At 45.3% G+C, this 12,759-nt stretch overlaps 2 protein-coding genes across 3 annotated transcripts in view; one reads left to right on the top strand and one right to left on the bottom strand.

Annotated features, from left to right (window-relative positions):
- Positions 1–12,759, top strand: part of SVOPL (SVOP like) — a 306,199-nt gene that overhangs the window by 251,365 nt on the left and 42,075 nt on the right. The gene's annotated exons all lie outside the window — the stretch shown is intronic.
- On the bottom strand, positions 10,325–12,222 carry LOC144889722 (uncharacterized). The gene is made up of 4 exons (XM_078770902.1): positions 12,168–12,222; positions 11,914–12,047; positions 11,654–11,815; positions 10,325–11,550 (listed from the first exon to the last, which is right to left on the bottom strand). Exons 1-4 carry the CDS (start codon positions 12,199–12,201, stop codon positions 11,308–11,310), a joined length of 573 nt encoding a protein of 190 aa, XP_078627028.1. The 5' UTR covers positions 12,202–12,222; the 3' UTR covers positions 10,325–11,307.

Here is a 12,759-nt window from a genome sequence, read left to right as displayed (position 1 = left end):
AAGAAAAGGGGGCTCGGTTTTACATACCATACGAATTGGAACATACCCATGGACATTTTGTTATTAAAAACTGGCCTTATACTGATATTGTCAAACCCACAAATAGAGACTTGTTAAAAATATTAAATAAAAATGAACTTCTCAAAGTTATGAAATATAAAACTCTTTTAGAAATCGTCAACAAATCTTATTGGTATCCTATTATGAGAAAAATAATTATAGATACAAGAATATCTGAAAATCCAGATGAGTACATGTATAATATTATTTGGGGCTCAAGCTCAAGGGTAGCAAGGGAAGGAGTTGAAGAAGAGAAGGAGGAAAGAGAGAAGGAGAAGGAGGAGAAGGAGAAGGAGGACAGGGAGGAAAAGTATAAAAAGATGGAAATCAGTGAGATTCGTAAAAGATTGAATGTATTACAGCAAATAAATCAATCTCAACGCACCGAAGAGGAAAATAAAGAAAGAATGACTCTTGTGAAGATATTGGTTTTAAAAACGGCTGAGATGAGTTCAATTTCAGGGAGGAGATTTACACGAGAAAGTGGGGAAGAAGAAGAAGAAGGAAAAGATTATGTGGTTGATGATGCTATTGACTTTAGTTAGTTTTTATTTGTAAATAAATGGAGGAGAGAGTGAAGGCATTCCTGAGGATTCTTTGTGTTTTAAAAATTAAGATAGAAATGTATATGTTGAAAACCAAAGAGGTTTTGATACTCTGTCGGAATTTTTCTGATAAATAAATATGAGTTATTGTCTTAAATGTAAAAAGAAAACTAAATCTAAAAGTGTATTGTATGTTAAAGCTAAACATAATAGAGTTTATCAAAAAGGAATATGTCAAGTGTGTGGCTCTAAAAAGTGTCAATTCATCTCTCCTAAAAGTGGAGGAGACATACAAAAGTTTTTGTCAGGTAGCAAATTTACAACAACTGGAATTCCAGGGGAACTACACCTTCCAGGGTATTCTTTCTGTGGTCCAGGAACAAACCTGGATAAAAGATTAGATGAGGCTGACAATCCTAAACCTTGGTCTAAACCTATAAATAGGGTTGATGAAGTGTGTATGAAGCATGATATTGCTTATGGGAATACCACTACATTGGATGAAAAACATGAAGAAGACAGAGAAATGTTGTATAATTTGTCCTTGATACAAAATCCTACATTGAGAGAGAAAGTTGATCGGTTTATTGTAAAAAAAATGATAAGTGTCAAATTGAAACTTGGTCTTGGTTATTCCTCAAAAAACTATTAAGCTCTAATGATGTCATCAAGACTGAGGAGCTTTTGGTTAATGAATTACACAAACCTATAATCACAAAGTTTAAAAGAAGGAAAGTTTATTCAAAAGACACAGACCACATCTGGTCCGCTGATTTAATTGAATTGAATAATGATAAGGGATACAGGTATGCTTTAACCGTAATTGATTTGAGGAGTAGATTTGCTTGGGTTGTTCCTTTGAAAAACAAGAGAGGTTATACTCTGATGTTAGCCTTCCAACAGATATTTAATAAAAGTAAAAGAAAACCAAAGAAGTTATGGACTGACGAGGGAACAGAGTTCTACAACAAAATATTCATGAAATTTCTTAAGGGGGAGGGTATTAAATTATACAGTACCTTTAATGAAGGAAAGGCAGTTGTTATTGAGCGTTTTAATCGTACTTTAAAAGAAAAATTATATAAAAAATTCACACAACTCGGTTCTCAAAAATGGGTGTATTTAAATCAGGATATTGTTGATAATTACAATAATACAGTTCATTCATCAACAAAATCAAAACCATCAGAAACATTTACAAAATTAAAATATGAAATTGAGATTAATTTGAAAAAACCCAAGTTCAAAGTTGGTGATATGGTAAGAATATACAAATGGAAAAGCCATTTTGAAAAAGGTTATACACAAAAATGGACTCGTGAATTATTTAAAATCATTGATGTAATGGATACAGTTCCTTGGACTTACAAATTAAATGATATGAATGGGGAAGAAATATTAGAGGCATTTTATTCACAAGAATTACAAATAACAAAGCTAATAATTCATTAAACAACATTTCTATTCACCCCACCCAGATTAGCTAATTTAATTAGTGGTAAAAAAAAAAAAAATTAAATTAAATAAATAAAAAATCATAAGCCACGCCCACACAGACCCCGCCCACACAGACCCCGCCCACACCGACCCCGCCCACACAGACCCCGCCCACACAGACCACACCCAGCTGAAGTGCGTCCCCCACCCTTGATCCCCCCTCATCCCACCCCCACCTTCCCCACACACACAAGGGGAGGGGAGGGGTGGGATGGGGAGAATCAAGGGTGGGGAGCGCACCTCCCCCCTCCTTTTTCCTTTATTCTCGTTTTGTAATTTATTATTAAATAGTTGTATAGAAAGCAAATATATTCATATTGTAACGAATTTGAGAAGTGTAACGGTTTTGAGAAGTGTAACAATTTTGGAGAAAGTGTAACGAATGTGAAAAGTATGGTTTTGTTGTGTGTAACACCCTCGTAATGTAAATAATGGTCGCAGCCGTCCTCCTAGTTAATTCCATGAAACTTACACACAGGCCACGATATATCTTTTTAAATAGTTTATTTCCTTATTCTATGTAGGCTAAATATGTGTTTCCCACTAGATTGACTCTGCATTGCATCAAACGAAATAAAGCGTAGGCCCCTCCGATGATCCATGGCAGCTCAAGTGCCAGGGATTCCCCCACTTGAGCTTTCACAGCAAACGTTTATTGCAGTACTGAACTGCTGTGCAACATGACGGCGCAGTACCTGCAGCTGCTGACCGGTTTTCGCCATTTGCGGCCATTACGAACAAGGGGAGTGGCTAGAGAAGACGGGTCGCCCCCCTCGTCATAGGGGGGAGGAGTAAGTCGGCCCCGCTCATCCAACCCAGAACAAGGGGTTTGGCTAAGAGAGGGCGGAGCGGGAACCCCCGAGAAAGTGCGCGAAGGTTCGGTGAGGAAACCAATATAAGTCGCCGCGGGACGCACTCCACCCTCTTGCTCCTCTTGCTCTTGCGTCCTCCAAGCTCTTGCTTTGACCCCGTCCTCTTGCTTGCTGTCCCTCGTTGTTGCTGGGGAGAAGGAAGACGCCTGAACGAGCAGGTGTGTGCGAGCCATCGTGCGACCAGCTGCGCTGCAGCTAAGGGGGCAGCTAAGGGGCCGCAGGCCACGAACAGGACGCGCCAGGCAGCAATCGACGCTGGACCCTCCATTGCCTCCCAAAAACAACCATCCATCCTCAAGCCATACCTGCCTGCAATATCCCCCGTGTAAGTGTGAACGTCGTCTGTCCTAATCGTTGTCCTGGGGTTAAGTAAATTGAATAGTATAAGCTAACGATTCACTGTGTATCTGCTCCTTCCATTCGCTGAATATAACCGATTGCTCTCGTTGCTCTGGCTTGTGAAAATACTTAATAAATCCTGTTATTCCTCCGTACTCTGTCTTCTTCTCTTTTCCTTCTCGTTCGGTCGCTTTAGAGGTTTCCAAATTGAATATCTGTGGTGCGATCTGGTCAACGTTGGGGGAGTCGGGCCAATCGGGGATCCTGTAACGGTCGCGGTGGACCATCCGCTCGGCCCAAAGTAACATCTAAACCGCGTCTGTAACAATTGGTGTCGAGGAGTGAGATTCGAGGCCCGAACCAAATTTTTAAAACGTGTAGAAAAAAAAATAATTTTTGGTCAAAATTACGAGCTGCGGAAATTTTGTTTTATAAAACACGAATTTTGAGATCGCGCCATGGTCAATCAAGGCGATTGGATGTCGGTGGGGGAGATAGACGGGTTAGGGGTAACCCAGGACCTCGGGGAAATGTATATGGAGGATGTGGTTGAGGGGGTATCAGACGCACAAAATGGCGCTCTCGCGCACGAGGTTTCGGGCGCACAAGATGGCGTCCTCGCGCACATGGTTGTTGCGGCACCAAATTTAGCCGCGCCCATGGTCGCGGTAGCCGAACCCGAGATGCCAATGAATTGGAACCTGTTTATGAAACAGATGATGGCCTTTATGGTAAAAACAGACGATAATTTCAAAGGGATGGATGCTCAGGGTGAGCAATTGGAGGGCCAAATGGGGGAAATAAGGGACGAAGCGAGGGGTACCGGTGAGGGATTAGACAAGAAATTTGAGGGGTTAGACAATGGGATAAAAGAGGTGAAAAATGGGTTAATGGGGTTAGAAAATAGGATGGACAAATTGCGGGAAATAGGGGAACAATCTGCCAGGGAAATCAAACGAATGGGGAACCAGATAGAGGAGGTGCAAATCGGGTTAGAAAGTAAACTGGATGCTCAGAGGGATGAATTGGGACAGATGAGGGTGGCATCTACAAAAGAGATGGAGGAGATGAAAGAGGGGATACGACGAGGTGTAGGTGAGGAGGTTTCGGGGCTACGCGAGGAGGTAAAGCGAGGTGAGAAGCGTATGGAGAAAGAGGTGAGGAATAATACGGCTAGGTTACAGGGGGGCATAGAGGGTCTGACGAAGGGAGTAGAACAGCTGACAGTCGGACAAAGGGAACTAGCGGACCAAGTGGAAAAGAACACTGCAATCATCGGGGGTTTAAAAGCGACACAAAAGGACATTAAAAACGAATTAATAGCAACACAAAAGGAATGTCAGATGGTACATGAGGGGTTGACGAAGAAGTTGGAGGAGGTGACAGAAGTAATGGAGACGAAGGACCGAGAGGTGAGGACGCACATAGAAACGGTTAAGGTGGCATTAGAGGAAGAGATAGGGGGGGGCGCACCGGGAGATGAAGGAGGTAAAGGAAAAATTAGAGGAGGTGGAAGAGGGGGTGAGTGAAATTAAGAAGAGACGGAGGGAAACTAAGAGGGAGATAAAGGAGGAAGTCATGGAATATGTACAATGCCTGTGTTCAAATCATGATGAGGTCCTCACTAACCAAATAAAAAGTTTGCAAGTGGCAAAAGAGGTGCGGAGACGAGGTGCCAAGGTGAGTGGCGAAATATTCGGCAATGTATATGATGTGAGGAAAGCTTCAGTCGGCTTGGGGATTGGTTTGGATCCGGGTGTTCGTGAGAGGCCGTTGGTGAAGTGTGCGACATGTCTGGTGTGCGAAAAAAGAGGTGTGCGAGAATGTCCGACCATGGGGTGTGTGAGGAAAAAGTGCGCGCCAAGGAGTGAGTGTGCTGTCAAGAGCGAGTCGGTCGTAGCGCGTGTGCGAGGGAGCACATGGAAGCGTGGTGTGGTGAGTGTTACGGAGGAAGTAACGAGAGAGTGTACACCTGTGGTGAGTGTTATGGAGGAAGTAACGAGAGAGTGTACACCTGTGGTGAGTGTTACAGAGGAAGTAACGAGAGAGTGTACACCTGTGGTGAGTGTTACAGAGGATGTAACGAGAAAGTGTACGCCTGTGGTGAGTGTTACAGAGGGTGTAACGGGAGAGTGTGCGCAAGAGTGTGCACGAGAAAGGTGTGTAACGGACAGGGGCATGAGGAAAGAGTGCGCTGTCGAGAGTAAGGGTGAGTGCGCTGTCAAGAATGGAGGTGAAAGTAGTGAGAGTGACACGGAGCGTGAGTTGGTTGTGACAGGTGAGCGAGGATGTACACCTGGAATGGAAGGATGCACACCTGGAATGGTAGAGCGTGTGTGGGAATGCACACTTGAGTTGGTCGTGAGGCACGTGGTTGGGTGTGCGAGTGAAAGCACACCTGTGATGGTCACAGAGGAGGTGACCGAGGAAGGGGCGCGAAGAGGTGTGTTGGTGAGGTGTGCGAGCGACGAATGTGTGCCAAGGTGTTCGGTGGTCAGGTGTGTGACCAAGTCGGTGAGCGGAATGAGTGTACCGAGGTGTGTAAGGAAAGGTACGAGGAGCATGGGAACAGCTGGAGGTATGAGCAAGAAAGGGGTAGCGTATGCATGTAAGCATGCAGGTGAGGCATCGACGGTAACCGGGTTAGCGGTTAGAGCGACATTTAGCCGAATCGGGCCCTCGGTGCGTGCCGGGCTTCGCGTGCCGTGAGAACCAGCGGGGATCCGAGCCACGGCGGGTTCGAAAGGACCGCCGTACGCGATCCACGCTGGGCCTCGCTTGGAACGGCCGCGTCCGTGCTCAACTAGGCGGAGCGGGCAGCTCGATAGGAAGGGTCGTCATGGCGACCACTTTTTGTTGAGACGTGCCGGCAGGTCGAGATCGGGACATTTGATGGCTCCACGCCGAGGTGGTGCGTGGGATCTCGGCCCGGGTAAGCCCCCGTCCCTGCCCCGAATGCGGGACGTATCCAGCCGCTGGCACAAAACAACCCGCATTCATTGCTCGGCTGTACGAAGCCGAGCTTTAGAAGGGAATTGGCACACCGAGAGGATCTAATAAGTAGACGGGTGATGAGGTTAGTGTTTTGGGCCCAAAATTAGAAAAAGGCAAAATTTGATGATTGGTACGGTGATTAGCAGTCAATGGCAAATTTTTGATTTGTTGGATTTGGACGAGCGAAATTGATAGTAGGACCTCCGCGATGTGGTGGGATGGCAAATCCACCATCCCTCACAGAAGGGGGGCAAAGGAGCACTAGATTTATGGGGTTGATGGCAGTGAAAAGTAGCCCGGGTGGGTTAGGATATTGTGTGTAGGACCCTAGAAGATGACAGTAGGTAACGTTAAGATTAGTTAGTGACAAGGATACCTGTAGTGGGGACGCAGGTAGATTAGCGTGGATGATAATGACGTGGGAGCGCAATAGTTTAAAGGGGCGACTGGGAAGCGCAAGTTTCAGAGGGGAGTAGTTAGATGAGATGATGCCGTGTGTTTGAGGATTGAACAGGTGTGATTGCACAGGTGTGCAACTGAACAGGTGGATGGAGCAGTGTATGAGTGAGTGAAGGTGATTGTGTGTGGTGTTGACCAAATGGTCCAGGAAGGAAGGAGGGTGCAGGTGGCACCAGGTGTGAGTGCACAGGTGTGCACCAACAGGTGTATGGAATAAATGGTTGTGTGGAAGAAATGGTAGTGTGGAATAAATGGAGTATTGGAATGGATGGTCGTGGAGTGAGCATGGTGGAAACAATGGAGTGGAGTGGATGGTGCGAAGGTGTGAATGGGGGAAGAGTGGACCCCCATCACGAATACCCGGGGCGGGTAGTGTAAGTGTTAGGTAGAGGGTATAGGTAAATTGTGGTTGGATATTGGCATCTGTGGTGCGGGTGGAAGAATGGTGATTGGATGGGTGCATTAGTGTTGTGGAAATGGCTGGGCGTGTAGCCTGTTAGTGTGTGTAGTTGGTTTGGGCACTCCACCACTGTGAGGATGTCGGCCAGGTGAGGCCGCAGGTGGGCTCTGGGAGCCGGTAGTAGTTGTTGTGGATGGGGCCCGAGGATCCGGAGGACGGACCCGGGTAGCCCAGTGCCAGAGGGCACCAAGGGGTGACAGAGCCAGGAGGGGCTTTCCCCAGTTAGATAGGTTAGGGTGAGGAGCAGGTAAGCTCGGGTGGCAACTACAGTGGTGGAGGTGTGCAGGTGGGTAGACCTGCTGGGAGAGCTACACGCCACAGCCCAGAAATTGTGCGAGGGCACCGGGAGATGAATCGGGGGAGTGAGACCCCAAATTGAGAAGCACCACAGTTTGGTCAATGGGAATTGGTTGTTAGAACCCATAGAGTAAGTGGCCAATGGATTGGCAGGGAAAGACCCCGGGTAGTGTAAAGGGTGTTAAAGTCATTTAGAGGATAGTTAGGATTGAAGTCTCCTCGCACCATCTGCATCCACTCACCTGAGATGAGGTAACTCCACACCATGCCATGTTTTATTATTTTTCATTAATGCAAATGTTTTGGATTGTGAGACGCATCATGACGTAGGTGTGACATTGTGCGTAATTCCATCTCTCCCTCCTTATGAGGATTGATGATGAATTGGTGATGGCAAATTTTGAAGTAGAGGGTTTGGAGACGAATTTGGTGTAGAAGGGAAAGATGGGGAAGACAAGACGTAGTGACGAATTTGTAAAGGTGTAAATTCTTGTAAATATGGGGTAAGGGCAAGGGTAGTGTAGGTGACAGGGGGGGGGGGGGGGGGGTGACGTACGGTAGGGACGAGTTTTTCTCACTTCGCTCTCCGTACGCACTTCACCCTGCATTGCCTTTATTGACGTGTACCCTTGTGACCTTACCCTTCGCTCATTTGTCTTCCCCCCTTTTGTCTCCCACTTGAGGACCTGTGTGCCATTGGGTGCCGAGGGGAGCGTGCGTGAGATGGCCATTGTGCACATGAGATTCTCAGAACCAGCATGCATTGCGTTGATGTACCACTTTATGGACCGCTGTTCTGCGGCCAAGTACCACTTGATGGACCCCAGGTTCTGGGGCAGGGCACCTCTGTTGGAGACCGGCCATAGTGGCCAGGGAATCTTGCTTGCGGACCTCGGTAAGGCGGCACCTATGCCAAACAGGTGGACCACCCTTAGTTGGCCCCTGAGGCCCTAAATAAAAATGAACACAAGTTGTGCTTTTTATTATTTCCAAGTAGGCCGCATGAAGCCAGAAGACGTCGGGAAGAACATCGGCCCAGCAGAGAAAGAGAAGACCACCACCAGTTGTTTTGTTGTGTTTATTATGAACCATGTTGACTGTGCACCGAGTGGTGCTTTTGGTGCTTTGTGGTGCTTTTGGTGCTTTTGGGTGCTTTGGTGGTATTGGTACTGGTGCATCGATGCAATGCGTGCTGTCTCCTCTCTCCCAACAGGAATTTCTTTTTCTTGTTCCCTAAAAAGAAAAAAAAAACACAGGTCCTGGGTTGCGTTGTAAATAAGAAATAACGTCACTGTAAATAATGCTCCCCACCGTAAATGTATAGTTTGAGAACAATTCCGTAATTCGGTTAGCTGTGGGCTTGAGTCTGTTAGACAGGGTGCAAGGCAATATAGTGGGGCGGCTTAGCCCAAATATTCAAAAGAATTGTGCATTTTGTGATACAAGCACCAAATTTGGCACAAATGTACATTAATATGTTGCGAACATTTTCAGATATTGGGCCACTTGAAATTCCGTAATTTTTTTTTTCAAATTTTTTCAAATTTCGTAATTTCAAATTTTTCGGGTGACACCGTCACAATTTCGGTCTTCGAGGCCGGCCGATAGGCAAAGTGTGACCGGAAGGGACGAGGTTCTCCTGACCACGTGGCCCTCGATCTGGGAAGCGAGAGGCGTTCCAGTAGTGGACGCGCCCCTCACGCCCGACTTTTGGGCGGCCCCGGCAGGCCGTTTGTTTTGACGTTCCGTGACAGGCCCCGCACCCCCACCTCCGGGCCGACCGGAAGCTTGTGCTGAGTACATCATACCTGAACAACTCAGTGAGGCAGAACACAGCAGTGCACACCAGGGTGACCCCTTCAGTGCATAAACCAATTAACCTGTCCACTGCAGGGCATATAGAAATGAAGTTATTTTCTGCATATAATAATAATATAAGTTCAGTTCTATATAACAATTTCTGTTATCACCACTACCACTACAACTACCACTACTACAAGCTTTGTCTGGAATTTTGTGGACTAACAGACAAACAGACATACAGACAAGCTGGGATCAAAACATTACCTCCTTCCACCATTGAGTGTAGAGGTAAACATCATGGAAATTATATCATGCCCTAGATTTAATTCATGCTTACCCGTGTATTTGCTTCACTGGTTCACAAGGTCTTTTGCATACATGTAATTCAGACTCTCGTCTTCATTGCTGACCACACAATGTTCGCAACATATTAATGTACATTTGTGCCAAATTTGGTGCTTGTATCACAAAATGCACAATTCTTTTGAATATTTGGGCTAAGCCGCCCCACTATATCGGCCGGCCTCGAAGACCGAAATTGTGATGGTGTCACCCGAAAAATTTGAAATTACGAAATTTGAAAAAATTTGAAAAAAAAAATTACGGAATTTCAAGTGGCCCAATATCTGAAAATGTTCACAACATATTAATGTACATTTGTGCCAAATTTGGTGCTTGTATCACAAAATGCACAACAGGTTTGCTATGCTGCTACACTAATAGGGGGACATACTTATTTGTGTTTTAAGATTGTCACACTCAGGGTCAGGTTAATTGTAGAGGGAATTACACCTACGTGTCACACTAAGTTAAAGTTTTGTAGGCCCGAGGTCGGGCCTGAAGAAAGGAGGGTGCAGTGTAACGAATTTGAGAAGTGTAACGGTTTTGAGAAGTGTAACAATTTTGGAGAAAGTGTAACGAATGTGAAAAGTATGGTTTTGTTGTGTGTAACACCCTCGTAATGTAAATAATGGTCGCAGCCGTCCTCCTGGTTAATTCCATGAAACTTACACACAGGCCACGATATATCTTTTTAAATAGTTTATTTCCTTATTCTATGTAGGCTAAATATGTGTTTCCCACTAGATTGACTCTGCATTGCATCAAACGAAATAAAGCGTAGGCCCCTCCGATGATCCATGGCAGCTCAAGTGCCAGGGATTCCCCCACTTGAGCTTTCACAGCAAACGTTTATTGCAGTACTGAACTGCTGTGCAACGTGACGGCGCAGTACCTGCAGCTGCTGACCGGTTTTCGCCATTTGCGGCCATTACGAACAAGGGGAGTGGCTAGAGAAGACGGGTCGCCCCCCTCGTCATAGGGGGAAGGAGTAAGTCGGCCCCGCTCATCCAACCCAGAACAAGGGGTTTGGCTAAGAGAGGGCGGAGCGGGAACCCCCGAGAAAGTGCGCGAAGGTTCGGTGAGGAAACCAATATAAGTCGCCGCGGGACGCACTCCACCCTCTTGCTCCTCTTGCTCTTGCATCCTCCAAGCTCTTGCTTTGACCCCGTCCTCTTGCTTGCTGTCCCTCGTTGTTGCTGGGGAGAAGGAAGACGCCTGAACGAGCAGGTGTGTGCGAGCCATCGTGCGACCAGCTGCGCTGCAGCTAAGGGGGCAGCTAAGGGGCCGCAGGCCACAAACAGGACGCGCCAGGCAGCAATCGACGCTGGACCCTCCATTGCCTCCCAAAAACAACCATCCATCCTCAAGCCATACCTGCCTGCAATATCCCCCGTGTAAGTGTGAACGTCATCTGTCCTAATCGTTGTCCTGGGGTTAAGTAAATTGAATAGTATAAGCTAACGATTCACTGTGTATCTGCTCCTTCCATTCGCTGAATATAACCGATTGCTCTCGTTGCTCTGGCTTGTGAAAATACTTAATAAATCCTGTTATTCCTCCGTACTCTGTCTTCTTCTCTTTTCCTTCTCGTTCGGTCGCTTTAGAGGTTTCCAAATTGAATATCTGTGGTGCGATCTGGTCAACGTTGGGGGAGTCGGGCCAATCGGGGATCCTGTAACGGTCGCGGTGGACCATCCGCTCGGCCCAAAGTAACATCTAAACCGCGTCTGTAACAATATAATATTGAAAACAAAATCTTTATATTCACAAAACATTTTTCTTGAGGTATACATTCAACATCTCCCCAGCACAAGTCATCAATTTCTTCCCAGCACAAGTCAAAGGTTGGTTCAACAGATGTCTTCAGGTTTTGAATCTCTTTCTATTAAATACAAGGGACAAGGAGAAAAATATGTTATATACCTCAACGATTTAAAATAATGAATATTATGAGTATTATGAATCGCACACACACATACACATACCTCCAAAAAGTTGAGTTTGGTGTAAATGCTGCTGAGATGAAAATTTAGGGTATCACAGGTCGCAGGTATCTCAAAATAACCCCAATCAGAGTTGTGATCATGGTCGTGGTCGTGGTTGTGATCATCGATCTCAACTATCATCTCAGCTATTGAAGTAATTTTCTGTTGGAAAACAAAGCGAGAAACTGTAAAATTTGCAATACATAAAGTTGAATCTAACAGAGAAATAGAGTTTATCAAGATGAAAATTTTAAACTCACATGGGTAGGGAATGAATTAGCACTCCTCGGAACTTCAAGGTTGTGAAATTCGTTGTCAGTCATTTGTTCTGTTGTTGAGACAAACTGTCCAGAACAGAGGCTGTCCAAACACCCAGCCATATTATTATGGGAGGCTGTTAAAAAAAGAGAAAAAACAGTAATTATTGAGAGGCTGTTAAAAACGACAATAAATTGTTAATCATGTTCTATATAAAACAATGAATAAATTAATCGTTAAAACCAAAAAAACTTACCTGTCTTGCGAAAAAGCTTCAAACTCAATGCCATCTTCAACGTTGGAAAACATTTTTCAAATGAAGCCACCTCAAGTGGGGTTCCGTTAATATAGCTGGAATGGGGAAATTTAATGACATCATGGAGGCAATGAGTTTCTTGAAAATTCCGGTGTGTCCCTTCAAGGAAGGGAATTAACATTCTTTATGGGATTTAATGTTTAAAAATATCACTTGACTAAGACATAATATTTTTGCTTCGGGCAAGAGAAGAGTAAAACTGGTTTCTCAGGTAAAACATTCATGTTCGTTGAGTCTCTGTTTATAATGAAAAACTGGTGTGCAAGAACATTGAGGGAGGTTTACCATTTTATCTTAGCTCAGTTAAAATATCTTGAAAAAGAACCAAGAGTAAAAGGTCCATAAGGTCAGAAGGATCACAGGTGTTTAAGTGGTCTAATGAATAAGGATAGCATGTCAAAAGGTGAGAAGGTTCGTAAAGAACAGGGTGAGAGAAATAGAGGTGCTTTGGGTTAATGAGGAGAGAGGTAAATTAACATGTAAGTCAATGGGAATTTGGAGGTGTCCCAGCATTAAAGTGCTATGACTGAAA

Source organism: Myxine glutinosa, chromosome 1 (assembly GCF_964187855.1).
Source record: "Myxine glutinosa chromosome 1, kmMyxGlut1.1, whole genome shotgun sequence".
NCBI lineage: Eukaryota > Metazoa > Chordata > Myxini > Myxiniformes > Myxinidae > Myxine > Myxine glutinosa.
This window is presented reverse-complemented; position numbering and strand designations above follow the sequence as displayed.

Bases quoted from the DNA above. Each gene is read 5' to 3' on its own strand.
- LOC144889722 (XM_078770902.1), bottom strand. From the start codon at position 12,201: ATGGCATTGAGTTTGAAGCTTTTTCGCAAGACAG. The intron at 12,048-12,167 runs GTAAGTTTTTTT...TTTTTTTAACAG, and splicing joins GAAGCTTTTTCGCAAGACAG to CCTCCCATAATAATATGGCT. The intron at 11,816-11,913 runs GTGAGTTTAAAA...GTTTTCCAACAG, and splicing joins CTAATTCATTCCCTACCCAT to AAAATTACTTCAATAGCTGA.